This window comes from Eschrichtius robustus, chromosome 15 (genome assembly GCF_028021215.1).
Source record: "Eschrichtius robustus isolate mEscRob2 chromosome 15, mEscRob2.pri, whole genome shotgun sequence".
NCBI classification, from domain to species: Eukaryota; Metazoa; Chordata; class Mammalia; order Artiodactyla; family Eschrichtiidae; genus Eschrichtius; species Eschrichtius robustus.
In genome coordinates this window covers 86642523-86667752 of record NC_090838.1, presented here as the reverse complement: position 1 = coordinate 86667752, position 25230 = coordinate 86642523, and the positions used below count along the sequence as shown (strand labels likewise).

Here is a 25230-nt window from a genome sequence, read left to right as displayed (position 1 = left end):
CACATAAATAGATGCAGGGTCTAACAGGAAGAGGGGGGTCACACATCTTCCTGCCTGTCAGCTGAAGCAAGGCCTTCCTTGCCCACCCCATGCTAATTAACTGGCTTGCCCCCTATCTCCAGCATCTCCAAGGCCACAGCTTTTCTTTTTTTTTTTTTTCTGGTGGAAAGGAGCTGGGAAATGTGGCTTTGGCCAGCGCGGGAGAAGGGGCCTTTATGTATACCAGCAAAGACCCAATTGTTACTGAATCCAAACTGGGCTGCTTTTCCCAATTATCTCCGCAACTCTTCTGGTCTCCACTTTTCTGATGCCAAGTTTTAACCCAGAACAAAAGCTCCCATCGGGACTGATTTATAATCCAGATCTGCTGACAGGGCCCTAAAGTGTCCCTCCCCTCCAGGACTGCACCGGGCTTAAAGTCACCACCGCAGCCTCAGGGCCTCCAGTCTCTTCACCTCTGCCCTTTGCCCCTAGCCAGGAGGTGGCATCTGTCTCCAGGTCCCGGTGGGCTGGCCTCCCTGGGGTTCCTCTGTCCACCTGCCCAGCTCCGAGAAACCGGCTGGCAAGGAGGACACCCCAGCACCGCCCAGGAGGCCGGGGCTACAAGTTACTTCTAGGAGCGGCTGTGGGCGGAGGCTGACGGTTCTGAAGATGCCAGTTCTCCCCCAGCGTGGCTCCCCTCAGAACCCTTTCGTCTGAACATCAGGGCTCCTGTCACTTTGTTATTCAGCCTTCCAGCGGCACCAGAAGGAGTCATTTCCTGAGGGTAGGCTCTGTGCAATCGGAGTCGAGGGTTGTCTTCGCCGGGAGCTGGCCGGGGGGCGCTGAGCAGGTCACTCTGCCCGGAGCGTGAGAAACAAGGGGCAGAAGGTCTCGGGGAGACTTGGGGGGTCTTCCTGGCTGGTGAGGCCCGTTCCAGTCTGATCGCAGGGGTCAGTAGGAGTTGGGGCCAAGAAACGAAGAAGAATTGGGGGCCAACAGACAGACCACTCTGGTCTGCCCCGAAAAGAAGCCTCGGATACTCGCCCTGAGGTGGCCCGCACGCCTTCGTTCCAGTAACCTCAGCGTGGGGATCCCCTTAGCCCCATTCCCGAGCCCGGACGCCCAGCCTGCGCGGTTGGCCTTGGGGGACACTTCGGAAAGACCGGGTGAGTCCGACTCCCCTGTGCCAGGGCCCGGAGTCCCTCCCCCGCCCCACCTCCCGGCGCGGTGGCGCAGCTCACGGCTGCAAGGCGCGGGGCGGCAGGGCACGGGGAGGGGCGGGGGTCCGAGCCCCCGGGCGGGGAGCGGGTAGGCGTGCGGGTCGCGGCGGGTCGCAGCCCCCTCCGGGGCGGGCCTTCGCGGCCCGCCCCCGACCTCCGTCGAGCCCCCCCGCCTGACGTCAGGGGGGAGGGGGCGGAGAGCCGCGGCCGCGGCGGAGAAAGAGCCGGCGCCCGCCGCGGTGGCGCGGGGAGCCCGAGCCCAGGGGCGCCGAGCCGAGCCGGGCCGAGGGGCGGTAGCAGAGGGGCAGCGGAGCTGAGCGGGCGGGCGCGCGCGGGCGGCGGCGCGCGGGCAGGGGCGGACCGTGGTCGGAGCCGAACGCGAGGGCGGCGCCCAGGGATTCAAGCCGCGAAGAAGAGGTGAGTGAGGCCGGGGTTGCTTGGGGTCGGAGCCAGGGGGCTCCGGGGTCGCCGCTTTGTCCCCCGACTCGGGCGGGGGACGCCGCACGCGCGAGGGACAGGGTCTGGGGGCTCAGGGAGGGGCGGCGGCGGGGCAGCTGTCCGCCCGAGCGCCTTCCTGCGCCCCCCGCGGGCTGCTTCGCGGGGGCTGGGGAGCGGGGAGAGCGGCGCCCGCCGCCACAGGGTCCGGAGGTGCGGACTGGTCAGGGGCAGCGGGGCTCAGGGAGCGGGGGTCCCTCGTGCAGTCCGGTCCGCGGCCGGGATCTTCTCCAGGCCCCCGAACTGCCCCCGGCTCCCCCACCCCCGACGGAAAGTTTGGGGCGGGCTTGGACGGAGGCCGATGTTGTGGGATCGGATTTCCCTGCCGCGGCCCCCCGGCCGCGCGCCCGCTCCGCTGGGGAGGCGGGCTGTCCTGGAAAGCCAGGCTCCTGAGCCGCGCCGCCCAGTCCCCGGCTGGAGCGCTCGCCCTGCAGCCGCGGGGGCGCCGTCCGCGGCCCGCCGCTCGGGGTGGGCAAGGGTGGGGGGCGCGCCGCCGGGAGTCCGCACCCCTCTACACACCCCCACCTCCGGGGCTGCTCCGGGGAGGAGCTGTGCCGGCAGAGCCTTGGAGCGCGCCGCGGGGTCCGGCCCGGGCCTGGGGTAAGGGGCCGAGGGAGGGCTGGGGGTGTGTTGGGGGACGGGGGGGTTGGTGAACGCATCTCCTGCCCACCCCCCGCCCTTCCCGCGCTGGGTTACTGGGCCGACAGGGGGCGTCCGCAGGCCGGGCTCCGCCACGCTCCCAGCGCCGCCGCTTTGTTTGCCTTCAAATCCCCGGAGCTGGGGGAGGGGAGAATCCGGGGGGTGGGGGGGGGACGACCCGGGACGGGGTCTTGGCGGGGACCCTTTGTGTTGGGGTGAGCATAGCCCCAGCTTCTGTGTTTCTGTTCCCGGCATTGGAGGGCTGGAGCGGTGGAAATTAATCCAGATGGCCTGCCGTGGCCGGGGTCCTGGGGGCGCGATCCCAGAGTTGGGAAGGTTCGTCAGCGCAGCAGGCGCCGGCCCTGTCCGGGGCGCCCTCCGCGGTCCAGGAGGAACCCCCCTGGCGCTCCCCACCGGGTCCTCACTTCCCCCCCCCCACCCCGCCCCCGCCTGAAAGCGCCGCCGGGAGATCCCTGATGAGACCGGAGCCGGCTCCGTTGTCCCGCCGCCCCTCAGCCCGAGGGCTGGTGTCTCCTAGGATCCTGTGCGAGGAACAGGATGAGGCCCCGGTCATTTCCACGCCCATCCCACCCACTTCCTGCCTTCCTTCTTGGGCAACAAAGGGGCCTCGGGAAACGGGGCCCCTCCAGCTCCCGGCCCCACTTAAGCCCTGTGATGTGGAACGGGGTTTGGGGCTCTGCCCGGCTATTGTCTGCGCTGCGGGAAGCGAGAGGCTGGGGCCGGGACCCCCGCAGACCAGATGCACCGAGTCCTCCCTGGGGGTCTTTTCCAACCGCCTGCCCCACCGCATGCTTATCACCCAGCTGAGGGGTTTGCGTCTCAGAATTAGATCTTGGAGCTGACTGAAGCCCCAGTAGGGCCAGGTCCTGCCTCCAGAGGTTATTTTAAGAAGTCCTTCGACTCTGTCAGGCCTGAGGGGGGGGGAGGGGGGAGAGGGGGTCCCCTTTTTATTTTCTTAAACAACTTCCTGTTGAGGAGAAGGAGTCGGGGAGGGCCCGGAGGTTGTCCGAGTGTCCACTCTTGCAGCTGACTTAGCTCTCTCCCTCCCCCCAGGGAGACCCCATGGTCCTTTGGAGGCTGTAGAGGCTGAGGCCAGGTGTCGGAGGGGACTAGGTCTCTGCTCCAAGGCCTGGGGCACGGGGCAGTCCTGGGGAGGATGGATCAGGTCTTCTGTCCTGTCGGTGCCTCCTGGCACGGCTGTGTGGGCCCCCTTCCGGTCTGTTTTCTCTGGCTGTGATTCTGACCCTTTCTTTTCCCCCAGCAGGGCAGCTGGCCTGGAGCTTAGCGCCAGGGCGTGTGCCATGGCCCCGCACTGGGCCGTCTGGCTGCTGGCAGTGGGACTGTGGGGCCTGGGCATTGGGGCTGAGGTGTGGTGGAACCTGGTGCCCCGGAAGACGGTATCTTCTGGGGGTGAGTGCCTGGAGGGCGGGGAGTGGGAGGCCAGGAGGGACTCCCGGGGGAAGAGGGGTGCTAAGGAATTGCCCTCTAGAACGTGCCAGCTGTATTCTGCAGTCGGGCTCAAGGCCCACTGATGTATGTGACACAGCTTACTGAGAAATGTGAGTGAGTGGCCCTAGGGACCCAGAACTGGTAGTCCAGGCCAGGACCTAGAGGATCCCTCCTGACACTTAGGACCTGGCTCGGCTGCCCCTGTTATCCAAGAGAGAGTGACCATTCTGCATTACTCTGCCCATGCCTCACTTCTGGAATTATCGCTAGCACTGAGAGCCTAAAGCGAGAAACCTGGGTCAGGATGGGCATGAAGTGAAGGGTGTCACCGCCTGCCCCCAAGTCTTTCCAGCTCTCTGCCCCCAGGAGCCCCCTTAGCAACCCTGATATGATAGACCCTCCTCTGCTGCCCTGACACTCTGCTGTCTGGTGGCCCTAGAGGGGGGAGTGTGTGTGCGCATTCACGCACGTGCTCGCGTTGGGGGACGGCAGACCTGACAGCCCTTCTGTGCGCACACACCTGTATGCGGAGGTGATGTCAGGTGTTTGTATCGTCCGTGTACTCTGGGGACCCGGGATGAGCTCACCTCCCACAGGCTCCTCTCTGTGCTAACGAAGGCCTCCCTTGCCAGCTTATGTCTGGGCCCATCGTTGGCTCCAAAGACTAAGGCTGGTTTAGAGGGACCCTGAGGACAGGTCGGCAGCTATTTTGGGGGCTGACATAGGAATCCTGTGACTACGCGAATATCATAGCGCCCTGCTTGGCGAATGGCAACAGGGCTTCCCAGGCCCGAGGCTTCAGCGCCATCTCTGGTCCCCAGCTTCTGTTTTCCCCTGACCTCCCTGGCCTGGCCTCGCAGCCCGATTCCGTCTCCTGCCGTCCCTCCTCATCCCATAGCCGGCTGTGCTTGTGTCCCTAACAGCCTGGATTTGGGTCCCACTGGAGGGAAGGGTTTTCTAAGTCAAAGGAGTGCTCACAACTTCTGTCCGTCCTGCCCTACTGGATCAGGGTCCAGGGCCTGGCTGGACCCTGGTGAGGGCAGCAGGCAGCAGAGCAAAGAAGGAAGCAGCAGCTGAGGAAGCTGGGAGGGGGGGAGTGCTGCTGACCCTGAGAGTGAGAGCCATCAGTCTGATGGCTTCCTCTGACCGGAAGCTGTGGCTGAGATATCCTTCCTTCCTCCTCCCCAGCCCAGATTTGCCTCCGCCCCGGCTGGGAAAGGCCAGGGAGGCCTGGGTGGAGCTGTCAGAGCCAAAAGCCTGTTCAGAAAATGCCCTTTACTACCAGTCAGGGGGCTTGGCTGGCATCTGCCTGTGGGGTGCTGGCTCTAATGTGGGGACCAGGGGTGACCATCGCATAGAGGAGGACTGATTTTGGGGCGGGGGGGCCTCCCGGAGTCCCAGGAAGGTCCACTCACCCCGTCCCTGCTCTCTCTGGCCTTGTCCCTGCAGAGCTGGCCACAGTGGTGCGGCGCTTCTCCCAGACGGGCATCCAGGACTTTCTGACGCTGACCTTGACCGAGCAGACCGGGCTCCTGTACGTAGGGGCCCGGGAGGCCCTGTTTGCCTTCAGCGTGGAGGCTCTGGAGCTGCAGGGAGTGGTGAGAGGTGGGGGAGCGGGAGGCACGCGGGGGTGAGAGAGGCAGGACCCGGAGGGCCTTTGCTTGGCCAGGCTGTCCCCTCGGCTCAGCTGCCCCCAACCCCATTCTCCTCGGTGAGCACGTTGCTCCCCCCGAGTCTGCAGCACTTACTGGGTCCGCCGCGTTGGGGCAGCTGGGGCTTCTGACCTCTGCTGGAATAAGCTCCCAGAGAGTGGGGACCGTGTCTTCTCACTTGGCTTCCCCACGTTGCTGCCATGGGCCGTGCTAGTAGCACATGCCCAGTATGTACCTGTGACATTGCTGACGTGTCCCCTCCCTGTCCCCAGATCTCATGGGAGGCGCCAGCTGAGAAGAAGGCCGAGTGTACCCAGAAAGGGAAGAGTAACCAGGTGGGTGCTTGGGACACTGCTGGGGGAGGGGCGAGGGGGCATGGTGCACGCCCTTTCCCCAGAGCCCCCTTTGTCCCAGTGCTGGTCTGGGTCCTTGTGTCCCCATGTCCCGGGCCCTCATACTTTAACTGATGCCTCTCTCTCCCCAGACGGAGTGTTTCAACTTCATCCGCTTCCTGCAGCCGTATAACGCATCCCACCTGTACGTCTGCGGTACCTACGCCTTCCAGCCCAAGTGCACCTACATTGTGAGTGCCGCTCCTCTCCCCCAGCCCCCTCGACCGATCCCCGTCGCCTTCTCATCGCCTCTTCCCTGCCCCTAGGACATGCTCACCTTCACCCTGGAGCGTGGCGAGTTCGAAGATGGCAAGGGGAAGTGTCCCTATGACCCAGTTAAGGGCCACACCGGCCTCCTTGTGGGTGAGTGGCTGTCCCGCTGCAGGTTGGGGGGTTCCCCCAGGACTTGTTCCCACTCCGGGGCCACGTGGCCTGAGTGCAACTGCACCTCGCTTCTGGTCCGGCTGACCCCCTGTCTCCCGTAGACGGGGAGCTGTACTCGGCCACGCTCAACAACTTCCTGGGCACGGAGCCCGTCATCCTGCGGAACATGGGGCCGCACCACGCCATGAAGACGGAGTACCTGGCCTTCTGGCTCAACGGTGAGCCCCGAGGAGCCGGCCAGCCGACAGGGCAGCCGTGGGTGGGAGGCGCCGCGAGGGCCCAGCGCCTGGGCTGACCCTCCTCCCCTTCCTGTAGAACCGCATTTCGTGGGCTCCGCCTACATCCCGGAGAGCGTGGGCAGCTTCACGGGGGACGACGACAAGGTGTACTTCTTCTTCAGCGAGCGCGCTGTGGAATACGACTGCTACGCCGAGCAGGTGGTGGCCCGCGTGGCCCGAGTCTGCAAGGTACAGACCCCCCGCGGCGGGTGGCCCCGGGAGCCCGGCGGCCCGGCGGGGCTGACCGGCAGTGTCCCCTCGCTGTCCCCCAGGGCGACGTGGGGGGCGCGCGGACGCTGCAGAGGAAGTGGACCACGTTCCTGAAGGCGCGGCTGGTGTGCTCCGCGCCCGACTGGCAGCTCTACTTCAACCAGCTGCAGGCGCTGCATACCCTGCAGGACGCCTCCTGGCACAACACCACCTTCTTCGGGGTTTTTCGGGCGCGGTGGTGAGTTGGCCGGGAGCCCTTGGGGGTGGGGAGGAGCAGCTCCGCAGGTTGGGTCTGACAGGGACAGGCCTCTGGGGACGTCCAGAGAGTCAAGGAGGATGTTAGGCGCCTGTCCCTTTTCAAAGCCCCCCGCGGGAGGCGGGCCGTGCTCTGTCCCCGGTGGCACTTGGAGCCGCCGTCACGTCACGTGGGCCCGTGACCTTCTTGTGCTTGGGCCTTGCCTTCCCGCTGCATGCCCGGAGCTGTGGTCGCCCCAGGCCTGACCCTGGGGGTCCCTCCCTTGCTGTAACAGGGGCGACATGGACCTGTCAGCAGTCTGTGAGTACCAGTTGGAAGAGATCCAGAGGGTATTCGAGGGGCCCTACAAGGAGTACCATGAGCAAGCCCAAAAGTGGGGCCGCTACACCGACCCGGTACCCAGCCCGCGACCCGGCTCGGTGAGTCATCCGGGGCAGGGGCGCGCTTGGGTCCTCCTCTCCGGTGCCATTCCCGCCGGGCTGACAGCTCCCCCCCCCCCCCCCACCCCCAGTGCATCAACAACTGGCACCGACGCCATGGCTATACCAGTTCCCTGGAGCTGCCAGACAACACCCTCAACTTCATCAAGAAGCACCCGCTGATGGAGGAGCAGGTGGGGCCTCGGTGGGGCCGGCCCCTGCTGGTGAAGAAAGACGCCAACTTCACCCACCTGGTGGCCGACCGGGTCACGGGGCTTGATGGAGCCACCTATACAGTGCTGTTCATCGGCACAGGTGGGCCCAGGGGGCACGGACTTGGCCGCTGGGGGCTGGGCGAAGGCCTGTGTGCCCCAGGTGGGAAGAGCCTCTTGCCCTTTTCTTTACACCTGTCCTCCCCCACAGGAGATGGCTGGCTGCTCAAGGCCGTGAGCCTGGGGCCCTGGGTCCACCTGATTGAGGAGCTGCAGGTGTTTGACCAGGAGCCGGTGGAAAGCCTGGTCCTGTCCCGGAGCAAGGTAGTAATCAGGCCCCACCCACCACTGTCCCCAGGCCTCCCCTGGTCGCGTGCTTGGCTGGTACAGGGGTGGGGAGATGCCTGAGCCGCCTCGGGTAGCTTGGGGCGGGTCCCGGGAATGAGAGCGCTAACGGAATCCGCGCTCTGCGGGCGTTATATTTTATATATAGCCTGGTCCTGGCAGCCGGGCGTTATATTTTATGTATAGCCTGGTCCTGGCGGGGTTGCGTTCCCAGAACGGGGCCTTGGCAGCTGCTCTGTGCGCTTTCTTCAGGCCCCTCGGGGTTGCGCTGTGCCTCTTCTCTGCCGGTGCCACTGTTGGCCAGGCCTCGTGCTGTGTCAGTTCGTGATGCCCTCGTGACGTCGCCTTGCCGACCGGCCCCCGTTGCCCTCCAGCCCTGCCCCCCGCCCCCGGCGGCTTCAGCCGTTCCCAGAAGTGCTGCTCTCAGCTTCTACTCGTGCTCTGCTCTCTTCTGGCGTATCTGTGGCACCTTCACGTGCTTGCCTTTCACCGCCTGTGGTGGCTCAAGTTGTTTCTCCAGAACGTGGAATAATGGCAGAAACAAAGTCTGTGGTTGAAGAAACACACAAATTGGCAATCACCATTCAAACAGAGGAAAACGCCTTATGCTCTGCTGGTGCTATTGTGAGGCTGACGGGCCCTGCGGAAACTGAACTTCCTGCGCTATTTATACTGTCCTGGAGTGAGTGAGTGAGTGTGTGTGTGTGTGTGTGTGTGTGTAGGGGGGTGTGTGTGTGTGTAGGGGTGTGTGTGTGTGTAGGGGGGTGTGTGTAGGGCTGTGTGTGTGTGTAGGGCTGTGTGATTATATTTCTCGGCCTCACAGGTCTCCTGTTCCTTTCTAATAAGGTCACATCTGTAAGGTGCTTAGGATTGCGTTTGGCTTGTAGTAAGCCCTCCGTGCATTCTTAGTCCTCAGATTTCCCTCCTCAGGACTTGAGCGCAGCCCTCTTTCTCTGTTGGGCCCCTTGTGCCCCCTGGCAACGGTCTGAGCCGCCCCCAGGCCGTGTCCGGGCCCGGCTCACCCCCTCCTGTGCTTCTCTGGCAGAAGCTGCTCTTTGCGGGCTCCCGCTCCCAGCTGGTCCAGCTGCCCCTGGCCGACTGTGTGAAGTACCGCTCCTGCGCTGACTGTGTGCTTGCTCGGGACCCCTACTGCGCCTGGAGCGTCAACGCCAGCCGCTGCATGGCCGTGGGCGGCCACTCCGGGTGAGCGGGGCTCTGCGCGTGCTGGGACCAGCAGGGAGGGGAGGGGGGTTAGAGCTGGGATGCTGATGGCCTCTGCTTCCCCCACCAGATCTCTGCTGATCCAGCACGTGACAGTCTCAGACACCTCAAGCATTTGTAACTTCCGGGGCAGTAAGAAAGGTGAGCTGTGTTTTTAGTCCCCCTCCCAGGGCGGTGGGCCTTGGGCCAGAGCTGGAGTGTCTGCATCCGCCCCCCGGCCTGGGTTTCCTGCACTGACTCTCTGCTTTGCTTTCTCTGCCGCTGCAGTCAGGCTCACGCCCAAAAACATCACGGTGGTGGCGGGCACAGACCTGGTGCTGCCCTGCCGCCTCTCCTCCAACCTCGCCCACGCCCGCTGGACCTTCGGGGGCCGGGAGCTGCCTGCAGAGCAGCCCGGCTCCTTCCTCTACGACGCCCGGCTGCAGGCCCTGGTGGTGATGGCCGCCCAGCCCCGCCACGCCGGGGCCTACCACTGCTTCTCGGAGGAGCAGGGGGCCCGGCTGGCTGCCGAAGGCTACCTGGTGGCAGTGGTGGCGGGCCCGTCGGTGACCCTGGAGGCCCGGGCCCCCCTGGAGAGCCTGGGGCTGGTGTGGCTGGCCGTCGTGGCCCTGGGGGCTGTGTGCCTGGTGCTGCTGCTGCTGGTTCTGTCCCTGCGCCGGCGGCTGCGGGAGGAGCTGGAGAAGGGCGCCAAGGCAGCCGAGAGGACCCTGGTGTACCCTCTGGAGCTGCCCAAGGAGCCCACCAGTCCCCCCTTCCGGCCCGGCCCTGAGACGGACGAGAAACTCTGGGACCCCGTGGGCTACTACTACTCGGACGGCTCCCTCAAGATCGTTCCTGGACACGCCCGGTGCCAGCCCGGCGGCGGGTCCCCCTCGCCGCCTCCTGGCATCCCCGGCCAGCCCCTGCCTTCTCCAACTCGGCTCCACCTGGGGGGTGGGCGGAACTCCAATGCCAACGGATACGTGCGCTTACAGCTGGGAGGGGAGGACCGGGGCAGCCTCGGGCACCCGCTGCCTGAGCTCGCCGACGAGCTGAGACGCAAACTGCAGCAGCGCCAGCAGCTGCCGGACTCCAACCCCGAGGAGTCCTCGGTGTGAGGGGACCCCTCCGGCGGGGCGGCGTGGGAGGCGCGGCTCCTACTTTTGCACAGGCACCAGCTACCTCAGGGACATGGCACGGGCACCTGCTCTGCCCCGGACGGACCCTGCCCGGCACCGCCCGGCCATGAGGACCTGCTCTGTCAGCACGGGCACTGCCACTTGGTGTGGCTCACCGGGGCACCAGCCTCACCACAGAGGGCACCTTCCTCCTCTGTGAGGGGCTGTGAATCACAGATGCACGGGACCCCAGCAGCCAAAACCTTTCAAGGCGGAAGTTGGGAGATGTGGGTGTGTTTGTGTATATACGTGTGTGTCTGTGGATGTGTGCACGTACGTGTGTGTGGGTGTGTGACATAGTCTTCCTGTTTCTGTCGAGTCTTCCCTTGGCCTGGGGTCCTCCTGGTGGGTCACTGGAGCTCTGAAGGGGAAGGGGTTGTATCACTTTGCCTCTCCTACCCCGCCTGTCCCCAGTGGGGGGCAGCCATGTACATACGGGGGTGGGCTGGGCAGGGTGCTGTGCCCCTCTGCGGGAGTCCAGGGCTCTGGGGTGGGCCTGGTCCTACTCCCGGGGCTGTGAATGTTTTCAGGGTGGGGGGAGGGAGATGGAGCCTCCTGTGTGTTTGGGGGAAGGGTGGGAGGGGCCTCCCGCTTGGCCCTGGGATTCAGTGGTATTTTATACTTGTCCTCCCTGGCAGGGCTGGGAAAGGTGGTGTGGGGGGAGGGGGAGGGAAGGAGAGGGTGGGCGGGCATGCTGTGGATACGGCACATCCTCTCCCAGGCCCAGGAGGAGGGCTTCTCACAGTGTAACTTATTGTGTCCCCGCGTATTTATTTGTTGTAAATATTTGAGTATTTTTATATTGACAAATAAAATGGAGAAAATGAAACTGTTCCTGTCACGGAGATAAGACATTTGGGCCAAAACCTTCTGGGTGCCAAGAGGGAGACTCCCTGTGGGTTGAGTGGGGCTGGACTGCCTGCCCCCCCTCTCAGTCCTGGGGCAGCCGCCCCTTCAGTGGTCCCCCTCCTGCCTGTGCCCCTCTCTGGAGGGGAGACAGTCCAGGCGCCAATGTCTTCCCACAGTGGTGGCTCGGGCTGGGAGCCAGACCAGGGCCACAGCCTCTTGAGAGCCAGCCTTGGCTTCTGGCCAAAGGGAGAAGTCAGGGCATGGGGAGTAGAAGCAGGAGGGCGGGAGGGGCCTGGCTTCCCAGAACCCTGGGAAGGGGAAATGGGAGTGAGGGGGCCGAGGAGGGGAACTTCCTAGAAGCCGCTTAAGGTGGTGTGGGCTGGCTCGTGGGAGGATGGGGCTCCCAACCAGCTTAGGGGAGGAAAGATGACTTCCAGCCTTTACCCTCCAGGACTGTTAGCCTTGAATGCTTCAGCTACATGCCATGGGGAACTTTCCCCATTGCCACCCGGTGGGCACCAAGCCCCTGTCCTATGGAAGGAGCCATGCAGGGCCCAGATATTTGTAAGAAAAACAGGGCCCCGCCTGGGTTCTATAATTCACGCCCACACACAGAGAGGCAGCCAGTCCTCTGTACCCTTGACCAGTCTGGGGGTGCCTGCTGTTGCTGGAACAGGCTGCTGCCGGGCGTCCTGCTGTAAGAGAGGGCTTGCATCTGCTGACTTGAGCACGCTACGCTTCCTGCACTGTCACTAACCCACAGCCCAGAGAATGTCTTGATACAAGAAGGTTGATTCGGTAAACTAGGTGCCCGCTGTGGGATTGAGGGTTCCAGGCCCTTTTCCCTGCCCCCGGGCCTACGTGCAGGTGCTCCCAGCGGCAGGATAGGTCATGACTACCTGCCTCCCACGGGGTTTTAGGAAGTGAGCAGGAGGGGCGAGAGGAGGGAGGGTGTCGCGCGGCCTTTCAAGTGGTCACCGCGCCGCCGCGGTGACCCGTCTTCCTGGGCCCGCGTGGTGGGGGAAAGAGGGGGGGAAAGGACCTTAGGGTGCTCCCGGCGACCCCCTGCCCTGGGGAGCCCGGTGGGACGAAGAGAACCTGAAAGGGTGCCTCATAAATGCTCCCGACCCACCCAACCCCGCCCCGCTGGGTTCCAGCGGGCGCGCCCCAGCCTCCGCTTAGCCTGGGACGCCCTCGCGTGGCCGCTTCGGGCGGGCGCGGCCAGGCACCCCCCCAGGTCCCACCCCACCGCCGCGATTGGCTCCCGGCCTCAGACCCAGACGCTTGATTGGTCTGCCCTGTGGCTCGTGCGGACGCCGAGTGGTCAGACCGGGAGGGTGGGCAGCGCTGCGCCCGCCCAGCGCGCCGAGGCCCCGCCAGCGCCCGTGCCCGTGACTTTACCCGCGGCCGCACCGCCAGCGGGTGGGAGGGTGCTGAGGGCGGCATGGCGGTGCCGCGGCCTTGCGCCGAAGGCCCCTGCTGCTCCCGCCCCAGCGCGGCTCTCGGCGTGCAGCAGACGCTGGACGAGATGGACTTCGAGAGGGGTGAGGCGGGCGCGCGGCCCTATCGGCCCGGCGCCTTCCGGCGTCCCCAGGCCCCCAGGGCAAAGGAGGTGGCCGAGAACCGGGGCCCCGAGGGGGAGGCAGCCCGGGGACCTAGTCGGAGCGTTGGCGGGCGGTGGGCTCACCGCTCCCGCGTAGTGAGAGCCCGCCAGGGACCCGGCGGGAGCTCGGCATTAGAAACACCGGCTCGCGTGCAGGTCGGGAACCAGGCTTTGGTTTCAGGAACTTTCCCCAGTGGTGCGGCTGGGCCCGGCTCCTCACCTGGTGCGACCCCGGGACACCCAGTCCTGCTCCCGGGTCTGCTCCTGGGCAGCAGAGTCTGCAGCCAGGGTATTGCACCCACCCCGAGGGAATGGAGCTTCAGACCAGGGGGGCTGCGTGTCGGGCACTGCAGGCGTGAGATATGGCAGAGATGGCCTCGAGGCAGGCGATGTCATCCCCACCTGTGGGCTCAGCGGGCTAACTCTTTTGCCCCAGACTGTCCTTGCTGCTGCGCTCGCCACCCCCGGCTTTGTGCACAGAGCCTGGCTCTGTCTGGTTTCTCACCGTGCACACTGCCGACTTTGCTGCAGACGCTGCTCAGACGTTCCAGCCAAAGCCCCTGAGTTGTGGGACGGTTCTGAGGACTCTCGGGATTCCACAGATGGGGTGACTGTTCACCATTTTGGCTGTGGTTTTCACTTTGTGCTGGCACCTGGCAATGTCCTTTTCTCCCTTTTGACTGTGACTATATATTCAAACATCTTAAACAGTACTTTATCCAGCACTGGTGTGTTTGCAGTGGGAAGAGGGGTGACTGTGTCTGCCCAATCTCCTGTCCTGGTTAGACAAGCCCCTTGTCTGTCTTGCTCACAGCGATGTCGCCAGCACCCAGCACAATCCTTGACACAGAGGAAGGATGTGCTCGTGTTAATATTTGTTGAACCCATGAATTTCCATTTTATAGATGAGAAAACAAGAGGTCAGGAGGTAAAGGGAGCGCTGGAAGCCCCCAGTCATTCAGCGTTATTCAGTGCTCGGGTTGTCCTTCTGCAGGAATCTGGTCTGCAGCCCTGAACGGAGACCTGGGCCGAGTGAAGTATTTAATCCAGGAGGCAGCGGACCCCAGCCAGCCCGACTCCGCCGGCTACACGGCTCTGGTGAGCTGGGGATGAGCCTCATCGGGTTTCTGCTCTCTGGGGGTGGGGACGGGATGATGTTTGCATTTTCTCTTCTCCCACCCTTCCTCCTCTCCCAGCAGGGTTTCTGTTTAAGCACCATGTGAACCTGGGGTTTTTTTAATTAGCATAAGTGCTTTGCATTAGTTATTTAACTTCATTCTCATCAGGATTCTGCGAGGTAGGAATGGTTATTATCCCCACTTTCCAATGGCGGAAACTGAAGCTAGGAATGAAGGCTCACCCTGGTCACCCAGGTACCGGAGGGGGCACTCCCCGCCGGGGTTCTGCCCCCTGACCCCGGCTCTGTTACCCACAGCACTATGCCAGCCGCAACGGGCACTATGCCGTGTGCCAGTTCCTGCTGGAGAGCGGGGCCAAGTGTGATGCCCAGACCCACGGGGGGGCCACCGCTCTGCACCGGGCCAGCTACTGTGGGCACACGGACATCGCCCGGCTCCTGCTGTCGCACGGCTCCAATCCCAGGCTGGTGGACGACGACGGCATGACCAGTCTGCACAAGGTGGGTCCCCTCTCAGAAGTTTCACAGGTTGCAAGAACTTGTCTTCTCTCATTAGAAAAGTTATAACATGGGACTTCCCTGACTGTCCAGTGGTTAGGACTCGGCGCTTTCACTGCCATGGGCCCAGGTTCAGTCCCTGGTCGGGGAACTAAGATCCCGCAAGTAGTGGTCAAAAATAAAAAAGTGAAAGTTACAATGTGTTCACTGTAGAAAACATGGGCAAAACGGAAAAGCATAAAGCAGAAAATTGAGATCATTTGTAATCTCAGTGCTCACCTCTTGTCACTTTAGGATTAACGTATAATCTTCCAGCATGTCTCCTGCGCACATAAATTAGAACTAAACGTATGGCGTCATTTTCTCTTTCTTCCCCTTAATGTTGTGTCCTCAGTGCTTTTCCACGTGGTTTTCTGAAACTTGCACCCACTCTTGCCTGTCCCTGTAGCCTGCTTTCCACACTGTGATCGGAGTGATCATTTAATTAAATGTTTTCTGACTAGAAACACCTACCCGCTGTGCACGGTTTGAGGAGTACAGAATGTCTACTGTGGACACAAGTTTCCCTCCCCCTCGACCCCTGGTCCCTCAGTCTTCCAAGTCACCTCCCTTAAGGCATCCCCTTTTACCGATTTCTTGTGCATCTTTGAGACGCAGTTGATGGATACTTACGGCCTATGTGTGCCAACCTGTTCCTCTCTTAGCCCCACTGATTTTCTGCCAGAGTGATGGTTTAAAAAGCAATTCTGACCATGTGATGCCTTAGAGTCCTTGGGAGGCTTGCTTTTACCAAGTCCGTAAGCTGGTTTACAGGCCCTCTGGGGTCAGCCCCTGCCTACCTGCCAGCTTCTCCTTGCCCCGCTAGTCGTCTTCAGTTTCTTGAACCTGCTTCTCTATCACTTGCAGGCCATAGACAACATCTCTTCCCATCTGGATGCCTCACATCACCCTTTTCCCTCTGACCTGTGTCTGTCCTTCCTCCTGGATTGCAGCTTCTACATCACGCCCTCAGAGAGCCTTCCCATTTCCTCAGGGGAGGACAGCTCACGCATCTGGATGCCCGGAAGCACCCTGTGCTTGACTTCTGACTCTTCTCCCCCTTGAAATTCCCTGTGTGAGCGCCATCTCACTGGAGGCAGCTGGGATTGGCCCTGTTTCCTGCTGTGGCCTCAGCACTGAGCTCAGGTGCTAAGTGAGCAGCTGGGGGTTGTTTTGTTTTGAGACCCTTGCTGACTAGAGAGGCAGGTTGCTCGTTTCTCCGTGGTCTAAACTGGCGTTGGCTTGAGTGTTTCACTGCCACAGCTCACGTGATGGGTGTTGATAGGCAGGACACTGCCGTGGATGGACCTAGCTGGCGTCACCCGCACTTGCGGCATTCTCGTGAAATTGGGGGAATGCATGTGTGTGAGGAATATGAATTATCCCTTCCTTCCAGCCTGCTTGCCTCCCTCCCTTGCTTCCTTCTGCAAACATGGGCACTTCTTTTTGCCAAAAATTATTTGGAATTCATCTTACAACTGCTCACAACACACTATTGCCTGAATTGAAGCAGTGAAATTGAGAATCCCAGGTCTGTACTCATCAAGATAATATTTATGCTGAATAAAGATTTAGATTCAAATTTGAGATGGTGTTTGGTACTCATATGAACTTTGATACCTTTCAGGAGCCCTCGTAGCCCTTTAATTTGTCTCTTGGGAGGAGCAGGGGATATAGTGATATAACATAGCTACTGAGAGTTCGGACTTTGAGGTCAGACAGACCTGGCTTAGAATTCCCCATGCTGCCACATTAGCTCTGTGACCTTGGGCGAGTTACTCAACTTTTATAAGCCTCAGTTTTTTCATCTATAAAGTGGAAATAATGATACTTCCTACCTCTGATGGTTATTGTAAAAGTTAAGTAAGATAATCTATGTAAACCACTTAACACTGTTCTTTTTTGGAGGATGTAGGTTAGAAATTGACATCCAGGTTGGGATCGTTGATCTCCGAGGGGACGAGGAGAAAGCTGGGTACTGGGCCTGTTTCTCTCCGCTCATCTGCAAGTTCCCAGAGGTCAGGGGCCGTGTCTGATGTGTCTTGTGCCCACGGCACCCAGCACCCTATAGACAACCTGAATGTTTGTAAAGATGCTTAGAGATCCAAGGTTCTGTCCTCATTCTTAATGTGCAGGCCTGGGCAAAGAAGCATGGCCACTGAGCAAAGGACACAAGGAAGAAAAGCTCAAGCTGACTGCCCAAGTGGCACCAGGGTGCCCCACCACCCTGCAGCACGTCATTTCAGTTTGGCAGGGGTTAGAGGAAACCGGCTCAGACGGCCAGCGCCTCCATTTCCACGAGACCTTTTCTCGGACCAAGAGGGCCCCAGAAGTGGAGCAAAAAAGAACAGGGTCCAGTGGGGTACGGCTTTTGATCCGGGCCTCTCTCCCCACAGGCCGCCGAGAAGGGTCACGTGGACATTTGCTCCCTCCTCTTGCAACACAGCCCAGCCCTGAAGGCCGTCCGGGACCGGAAGGCACGACTCGCCTGTGACCTGCTGCCCTGCAACAGCGACCTGCGGGACCTGCTGGCCAGCTGAGTCTCCCCGCTCTTGTCACGGGCTGCGTGTGGCGTACACGGACTAGCCCTCCAAGCCCCCGCCTCGGTCAGCGCCCGAGCCGCAGGGTGGGATCCTGAGGCTGGAGGACCCCGGAAGAGCCGCATTGTGGCCACTGGGGAAGCAGGGGCGGCAATTTGGTGGGGCTGCCAGTGCGCCAGCCTGGACAGATGACCGTATTCTAAATTAGTTCATGTGGAAACATCTATCCGTTTGGAAAAAATAAAGTTATATCCTTACCTCATCCCACGCACAAAAATAAATTTCGAGAAAAGACCCCAATCTGAAGATACAAAAGTATGTAAGCATGAGAAGAAACGGTGGAATATGTGACAAATGAACAGCTGCTTTCTAGCCGAGTGACCTTGGTACAAGTCACTTTACCCATCTGTCCTGCGTCCTCATTTTTTTTTTTTGCCGCACGGCATGCAGGATCTTAGTTCCCCTGACCAGGGATCAAACCCGTGCCCCATGCAGTGCAAGCGCAGTCTTAACCACGGGACCGCCAGGGAAGTCCCCTGCGTCCTCATCTCTAAGGTGGGAATGACACAGTGGGGCTGCCTCGGAGTCCACATGGGGGTGAGACGAGCGAATATCTGGGGAGTGCTGGGGAGGGTGCCCGGCACCGTGCAGGCAGCGTTATGGGAGCGCCCACCTCCCCAGAACCTGACCAACACTTGCGTTTATAGTAATTTCATTCGTTTTAACCGTCTGATAGACTACAAAGTGCTACTGTTTTGTTGCATCACTAATTGCTCGTGAGGTTGAACGCCTGTCTTCTGTGACCTTCCTGTCCGTACCCTTTGTCCATCTAAAATTTTTCTCTTTTTTGATTCATAGGAGTTATTTATGTATTCTGGATATTGATCCTTTGTTATATATATATATGTACATAGTTATATATATCTTTTTTCTTTTCTCTTTGATGCTGTTCTTTGTCTTAACTGTGTTTTCATCTGTTCATGGAAATTGGTTACCGCCGGTGTGGACGGCAGTTTGGCAATACCTATTAAAATTTAAGTGAACAGGGCCAATACATTGATTTCTCTGTAGGTCCCTAGAGAAATATTCATCTGTGTGCACAAAGATGTTTGCTTTTGGGGGGTTTTTTTGGCCTCACCGAGCGGCTTGCGGGATCTTAGTTCCCCGACCAAGGATCGAACCCATGCCCCCTGCAGTGGAAGCGCTGAGTCCTAACCACTGGACCGCCAGGGAAGTCCCCAAAGATGTTTATTTACAGAGGCATTTTCAAAAATGTGGATTGGAGCATGGGGTGTAATGTACAAAAAAAAAAAAAATTGCAGAGATAACCTAAGTGTTCGCAGCAGGGGGACGGTGCGGTTCTGGCACTTTGAGCGCAGCGTATGCTAATGTGGAAAGAGTGCCGAGTCGCGGTTACGTAAAGTATGTAGAAGCATGTAGGTGCGTACACACAACACACAGGAGGAGCCTCGGGAGGCTGTGTGTTAAACTGTACCCATGGGTTCCCCGGGCTCCATGGCAAGAGTGCTTAACCAAGGGGGTCCTGAGCTTGATTTGCTATGTTTGGATTTTCTACCAGAAGTAAATTTTTTCTTTGATAAGTAATACCAGTATTAAGTCAATACCAGTTAGTTTCATGTGAATACCGATAAGTCTTCTGCTGAGAACTTGAGGCAGCCTGTCGGTGCCCTCGCCCTCGGACGTTGGAGGAGAGGAGTCTCTGTGTGGCCGGCAGTGGAGTCCAGAGCTGAAGTCTGCTTGTTCTTGTCAGTTTCCCCCTCACTCTCCTCCAGGTAACGGTCTCCCTCCTCAGGACCACCGGCAAGAATCACCTTTGACAAAAACACCCTGGAGCATAAGGATGGAGTTTCTCTCCAAAGCTCTGGGCTCCCTGGGTCTCAGAGCTGGGAAGCAGTCACTAAGAAGCCAGCTGTGGGTGGGGCCTCGGGCTGCCCTGGATCCATGGTTCTCCCTTGCACTGGCTTGTCCTGGTCATGTCTGCTCATGTTGCTCCAAGTCTTATTCACTAGGAAATCTGATAGCTAGTGAATAAGACTCCAGAATCGGAGAGACACGAGCAATCAGACTTCTCTTCAAAGGTCAAGGCAGAATTCAAGGCACAGCTGGGTGGAAGATGTGCTTGGTGTCTTAGGGAGAATTAGGAAGTTTGGCTTTGGTAGCTGCAGACGGATTGCTTTGCAACTGGATAAGTGGTTAACGTTCGTACTTGGGCCTGGAGCGGATCTGAACCTCACCTTCCTGGCGACAGGTGTCTCTGTGCCCAGGTCCACCAGGTCCCTGGTGGGGGGGACCTGCGTGTCGGCCGTGGGAGGCTCTTCAAGAGGCATGAGGGGCTGATGACGGGCTGGGCTTGGCTCCTGATGGTGGCCTAGCTTAATTGTTGACCTTGACCGTCACAGTGGTGACGGAGCAGTGTGGGTATCTGGGGAAGGAAACCTGAGGGAGCAGGATGGGTATCTGGGCAAGGAAACCACCACCAGGAGCAGCCCGGGCGGCCTGGAAACTGGCTGGGAGTTGGGAAATCACTTGATCTCCTCCTGTAGCAGCCAGGAAGCTTCCTGAGGCAGAGGTCGGCCTCTTGTGCCTGTCCTTTAGAGGTCCTCTTTAGGAGTCTGGCTTCCTTTTGCCGGGGCGGTTGGGCTGGGTCTCCCAGGGTCTCGGGCAGCCAGACCTACAGCAACATGGAGGCTCACTTCTTTTTCTCGAGGGCATCTACACTTAGGAGAATGGGAGCTATTTCCCCCTGAACCTGGGCTGGTGGCCCAGCACCCAGGATGTGTGTTTATTGGTTGAATCACTTCTGAGTAGGTGCGGGGGGGATGGCACAGGTGCAGGATGGGGGGTGTCTGAGGATGCAACTGACTCAGCTCAAAACAGCTCTTTCTCCCGCCCGCAGTGGGCTGTGTGCCCACACCGGTATTTTGGTGGGTGTTACAGAGCCACTGAGTTGTCTGGCGGGGGCCCGAGCCTCTGCCCTGCGCCCCCGGCCCCCGACAGCCCTCCTATAAAAGGGCTGAGCTGCTCGGCTCCTCTCACTGGGGGCGTGAGGAGCAGGGGGGACCGTGGACTTCGTCAGCATCCAGCACTTGGTGAGGACCTGGAGCGGAGGCCAGACAGTGGTCTGGGCACCCCCAGACCGTCTCAGCAGAATGCGGAGGTAGGTTGGGCAGCTCCTTTCTGGTGCCTGAGGTTTTAGGAGTAGAAACCTGTAGTTCTTTTCTGGCCTGTCTGCCTAGTTCTCATGTGAGGTGGTGAGGGGTTAAGGAGCAAGAGAGACACACAGTGAGAACGGCGTCTGGCGATGGTAGACGAGAAAATCCTTGCGTGTGATGGCCAAAGAGGAACGGGAAGTGGCAGGTGACCCCGGAAGACACAGGTGTGGCTGGGTGTCGGTTGAGCTCAACTGTGTTGATGGTCTTTGCTGGGGAAATGGTCTGGAGGGTCTGGCTGCCTCGGCTGGGGACAAGGAGAAGGGTGCTCGAGTTCCCTGGGCAGTGTGAGAAGCAGGCACATCAGTGACACTTCGGGATGTCTGTCGTGAGGGACGGGGCATGGAGGGTAGCGAGGCCCGGGGCGTCACTTGGCCCCACAAGCCCCACTGTGGGCCAGGGCCCTGCCGGCCGCAGCCCAGGACAGCTGCTGCTGGGAGGCGGGTCGCAGGGCCCAGGAAGTGTTAGGCTGCCTGAGTTTGCTTTAGAAGGGAATGGAATGTAGTTCTACGTGGCTGGAAGCCCTAGGCTCTGCCCTCAGTATCATTCCAGCCTTTTCTCTCCCCTCAACGTGCTTATTCCTCAGGGCTCCCCAGCCGCTGAATCACGGGGCTGGGGGCCAGGGGAGGAAGAAAAGAATGGACCATTGTTTGGTGGGGTCTGCCCTAAGCACAGCCCCGGTAAGTCATTTCATCCTTATAGCTCCAAGAGGTAAGTTGCTAGTGTTACCCCATTTTATTATGAAGAAACATAGCTTCACAAAGAGCCAAAATTTGAACGTAGGAATTCAGAATTTTATCCGGGAGGCATCTCCTCTGTCCCCCGGGCTTGGGGTCAGGTGGCAGTGTGGTGTGATGGGGTAGGAATGTAAGGACAACAGCCCACAGGGGAGGCCCTGAGCTCACCTGGACGCAGCCCAGCAGCATAAATAGATGCGGCGTCAGGCCCCCGCCGCCAGGCTCCCGCTGACAGGACAGAGTGAGCAGCAGTCGGCCCCCGGGCCTCGGGCAATGCTGCAGGTGGTGAGAGCCAGCGACAAGCACGGGGGTCAGGGAGCCGGCCGGGGCTCGGTCTGCCATGGAGCTTTGAGAGGGGTCAGGCCAGCTCTCAGATCCACATCCAGATCACTAATCTCTGTACGTCAGCTCCTGGCAGGACTCCCGTCTGGCACAGTTGTGTTTTATAAGGGCACCTCCTAATTTTTCTGGTTCTTTATCTTTGTCTGTTCCTATAGGTAAGTGGAGAGAGAGTCGAAAGGAAAGAATTGGGACGTGGACATGGAGTGTCTGATCCTGGAGGCTGGGGCCCCAGGAGGCCGAGGCCCGGGAGAGGCAGGAACTGGACGAGGAGAGGAGGAGAGTGAGTGGCGGGGGGCAGGGGGCACGGGCAGGCAAAGCGGGGGTGCTGCGAGCCTGGGGCTCGGGGTCTGACAGCCTGGGTGCGGCGCTTCTCCTGCAGCTGGGAAGACAAGGGTTAGAACAACCAAGAGCTGCCCCAGGGTTGCCGTGGCCGGCAGCCAGTGGCTGGCACGGTCCTGTTTCTGCCCCAGCTTGAAAGATTCAGCAGTCCCAGAGCTAACTTGGAGAGCCTGGCTGACCTGGAAACGTTGGTTCAAAGACGGAGAGAAAAGCGACTGAAACGCAGAGTCCCCGCCAGGGCACCCGAGCCTGAGGTCAAGGTGAGCGGGAAGGCTGGTGCGTGGGAGTGCCACACCAGGGCTGGAGTGCCTGAGCAGGAGTGCCCCCCACCCCATCCCTGTGGGAGGCCTGGGGAGGAGTGACACTGCCGCCGCGGCTGCACAGCCCGCACCTGGGGGCCCTCCGCCCCCGGCGTTGTTTTCCACGGCTGCTGCCGGAACCAAGTACCCCAAACTGGGGGTTTAAACAACAGCTATTTATGGTCGTCTCAGAGGCTGGAAGTCCAAGATCAAGGAGTCGGCAGGCAGGGTTGGTTCCTTCTGAGGCTCTGGGGGTGGATCCGTCCACACGTCTCCCCAGCTTCTGGGGTTGGTGGTGTTCCTTGGCTTGTGGCCTTGTCACCCCGATCTCTGCCTCTGAGCTCACGTGGCCTTCTCCCTGCCTGCGTGCCTGTGTCTAAAGGTCTGTCCCCTCTCAATAAGGACACCACTCGTATTGGACCGGGGCCCACCCTACTCCAGTGTGACGGCATCTTAACCGATTACAGCTACAATGACCGTTTCCAAATAAGGTCACGTTCTGAGGTACTGGGGTTAGGACTTCAACAATATGAACCTGGGCTGGGGGGCGGAACACAAGTCAGTCTGTAACCCTGCCCCGTACCTATTCAGTCAGAATCTTCTGGGGGCAAGTTTTTTTGTTGTTGTTGTTTAATTAATTTATGTATTTTTGGCTGTGTTAGGTCTTCATTGCTGCGCGCGGGCTTTCTTTAGTTGCGGCGAGCGGGGGCTACTCTTCATTGCCGTGTGCGGGCTTCTCATTGCGGTGGCTTCTCTTGTTGCGGAGCACGGGCTCTAGGCGAGCGGGCTCAGTAGTTGTGGCTCGTGGGCTCTAGAGTGCAGGCTCAGTAGTTGTGGCGCCATGGGCTTAATTGCTCTGCGGCATGGGGGATCTTCCTGGACCAGGGCTCGAACCCATGTCCCCTGCATTGGCAGGCGGATTCTTAACCACTGCGCCACCAGGGAAGTCCTGGGGGCAAGTGTTTAAATCTATTATTTGTATAAGCCAACAGTGCGCTGGTCCTCCGCCAGCTCTTTGGAACCACTTGGCTAGACTGGTGAGGCTGTGTGTCCCAGAGGCCTAGTGTGGGGAGTGAGTTGGTCTCGTCCTTGAACTTATCCAGCCGCAGCCCCTGGCCCTGCTGGAGCCCGTGGACCTGGAGGCGTTCCTGAAGGCAGCTGCTGAGAACCAGGAGGCCCTGACTGACAAGCACCTGACAGACGGAGGGGACCCCAATGTCCATGACAAGGTAGCGAGGGTGGGTGCAGGCGTGCGGCCTTCAGCGTGGTCCAGTCAAGAGCCTAGGAAACTGCAGGGCTTTTCTGTTTTATGGGGCACGAGTCCCATGATGCCTCCTGAGTCTGGAGGGAGAGGCCCTTCACACGACGGGGGAGTAAGCAGCTCTGTTCAGGGCACCAGCTCTGGGAACAGGGTCGCAGGTGGGACCTCCGGGGGTGGCCGTGCTCCCTGCACCTAACTCCCGTCCGCACCACCCCAGCTCCACCGCACGGCCTGGCACTGGGCCTGTCCGAAGGGTCACAGCCAGCTCGTGAACAAGCTGCTGGAGGCGGGTGCCACCGTGGACGCTCGGGACTTGGTGAGAACCAGGGAAAGGCCATCCCCACGGCAGACCCCCCGCCTGGCATCTCTGCAGGTCAGGGTTACTCTGGTGCTTTTGTTTTGCAGCTGGACGGGCCCCCTGTGTTCTGGGCCTGCCGCAGAGGGCACCTGGACATCCTCAAACAGCTGCTTAACCGGGGCGCCCAGGTCAATGCCCGGGACCAGGGGAGGGCACAGGCTGCGGGGTGGCCCGATGCTCTTCCTGGGGTCAGGACACGGCCTTGCCAGCTTGGGGTGACACTGACCCTCACCGCTCCCGTAGATCTGGAGCACGCCCCTGCACGTGGCCGTGCGCACCGCGACTGCCTGGAGCGCCTCGTCGCCTGCAGGGCCCGCGCTGACGCACAGGACAGGGTAGGCGTCTGGCTGTCCCGGGCTGGGGCGGCTCCACCCCCGGGAGCCACGACTAAAGCAGCCTGAGCTCAGCGACAGTACCTGCTGACCTGACCCTCCCCGGGAAGCGGAGGTGAGGAGGACGACGTCCCCTTCTCGACAGGAAGGGGACACGGCTCTACACGAGGCGGTGCAGCCCGGCCACTACAGAGCCATGGAGGTGCTGCTGCTCTACAGGGCCGGGCTGGGCGTGAGACCGCAGTGAGTGCAAGCGAGCAAGCGGGGCGGGCAGCTCCGGGGAGGAGAGCGGGGACTCACCCGGCGTCCTCGTCCCCAGGCTTCAGTGACCCCAGTGTAGCTGGCCCAGGACTGGCAGTGGGGCATCCGGGAAGCACTGCAGGCCCACTTGGGGCACCCCCCGTACCCGGTGCCGCCAACAGCCGATCCTCGGGGCCACTCGCAGCCACCATTCCATCCCGTCACCTCCGCCCCGTGCCACTCACGTGTCTCACCCGCGTGGTCCTCCCTCGGTCACGACTCCCCGCTCAGGGCTGATTCCGTGCCTCCAGGCAGCCCTGTCAGACCAGGGGCGGCTCCACGCCTGGCAGGTGGCAGAGCAGCCTCCCTGGCTTCCCGTCCCAGGCTGAGCTGGTCCCTGCCGGGGCGCGAGCTGGGGGCTGACGCAGAGGACCCGGGGGGTGGCAGACGGGTGCAGGAAACAAAGTGGGTCCAGACGAGGGGCCGCGGAGGAGTGTGGGGACCGAGGACGGAGCAGCACGGGAACAGCCTCGAGCTCCCTGGGGCCGGTGCCAGGGCTCCTCGGTGCTCACTGGTCCCCGGTCCAGGAGGCGGCTAGGCTCTGCCCTCCACCAGGGCCCTCCTGCCACCAGGTGGTGACTCGGTGCATGGCCAGCAGCAGATGCCCTTGGGCGCAGGTTTCTCCAGGGGCCTCCGTGCCTGGCGGGTCTGGCCGTCTGGAGGGGGCTGCTGGATGGCTTTGAGCATGCCCTGCACAGAAGACCAGCCCCAGCCTGCTTGCCTCAGAAGCTCCAAGGCCGACGAGCTGGAGCTAATGTTTATTTTAGGGAAACCCTGTGCCCTCTGTCGAAGGCTTCGGACAGGCCTGCCCGCTGCTCTCTGGTTGGCTATCTATCTGGTGGCTCGCCTTGTAGGGGGACGCGCCTGGGTGCTGGGGATTGCTTGCGGCCCAGTCAACTTTTGGGGCGGTGGCCTGTAACCCTACTCTGCCTCCGGCACTGACGTCACCCCGGCCCTGGTACTGGAGTGCGTGCTCTCACCTGGCCCCTGCAGCCGCAGCCATGCTGCTTCACCCTAACCCTCGGAGGCAGGA

General features: G+C 61.0%; 3 protein-coding genes across 8 annotated transcripts; all 3 read left to right on the top strand.

Moving 5' to 3' along the window:
* The first annotated feature begins 1475 nt into the window (after nucleotides 1–1475).
* SEMA4C (semaphorin 4C) lies at nucleotides 1476–10770 on the top strand. Of its 6 annotated transcripts, none has more exons than XM_068565035.1 (15): nucleotides 1476–1619; nucleotides 3622–3767; nucleotides 5256–5404; nucleotides 5731–5793; nucleotides 5943–6041; nucleotides 6117–6213; nucleotides 6336–6452; nucleotides 6550–6701; nucleotides 6785–6960; nucleotides 7253–7397; nucleotides 7490–7712; nucleotides 7821–7933; nucleotides 9000–9157; nucleotides 9246–9316; nucleotides 9443–10770. In XM_068565035.1, the coding sequence occupies exons 2-15, from the start codon at nucleotides 3659–3661 to the stop codon at nucleotides 10270–10272; spliced, it is 2502 nt and encodes an 833-aa protein (XP_068421136.1). In that variant the 5' UTR covers nucleotides 1476–1619; nucleotides 3622–3658; the 3' UTR covers nucleotides 10273–10770. The 6 variants fall into 6 exon arrangements, with proteins under 6 accessions (XP_068421136.1, XP_068421135.1, XP_068421138.1 ...); XM_068565034.1 differs by having other exon boundaries at nucleotides 3619–3767; XM_068565037.1 differs by lacking the exon at nucleotides 1476–1619 and adding an exon at nucleotides 2151–2297.
* A 1795-nt stretch (nucleotides 10771–12565) lies between these two features.
* Nucleotides 12566–17875, top strand: ANKRD39 (ankyrin repeat domain 39). Its single transcript, XM_068564358.1, has 4 exons — nucleotides 12566–12725; nucleotides 13779–13882; nucleotides 14220–14423; nucleotides 16856–17875. The coding sequence occupies exons 1-4, from the start codon at nucleotides 12626–12628 to the stop codon at nucleotides 16997–16999; spliced, it is 552 nt and encodes a 183-aa protein (XP_068420459.1). The 5' UTR covers nucleotides 12566–12625; the 3' UTR covers nucleotides 17000–17875.
* A 3286-nt stretch (nucleotides 17876–21161) lies between these two features.
* Nucleotides 21162–24735, top strand: ANKRD23 (ankyrin repeat domain 23). The gene is given in 12 exon segments (XM_068564176.1): nucleotides 21162–21299; nucleotides 21464–21530; nucleotides 21533–21588; nucleotides 21779–21907; nucleotides 22349–22450; nucleotides 23050–23175; nucleotides 23425–23523; nucleotides 23613–23717; nucleotides 23809–23842; nucleotides 23845–23900; nucleotides 24043–24144; nucleotides 24217–24735. Coding segments are annotated over 12 exon segments (1533 nt in total).
* The last annotated feature ends 495 nt before the right edge of the window (nucleotides 24736–25230 follow it).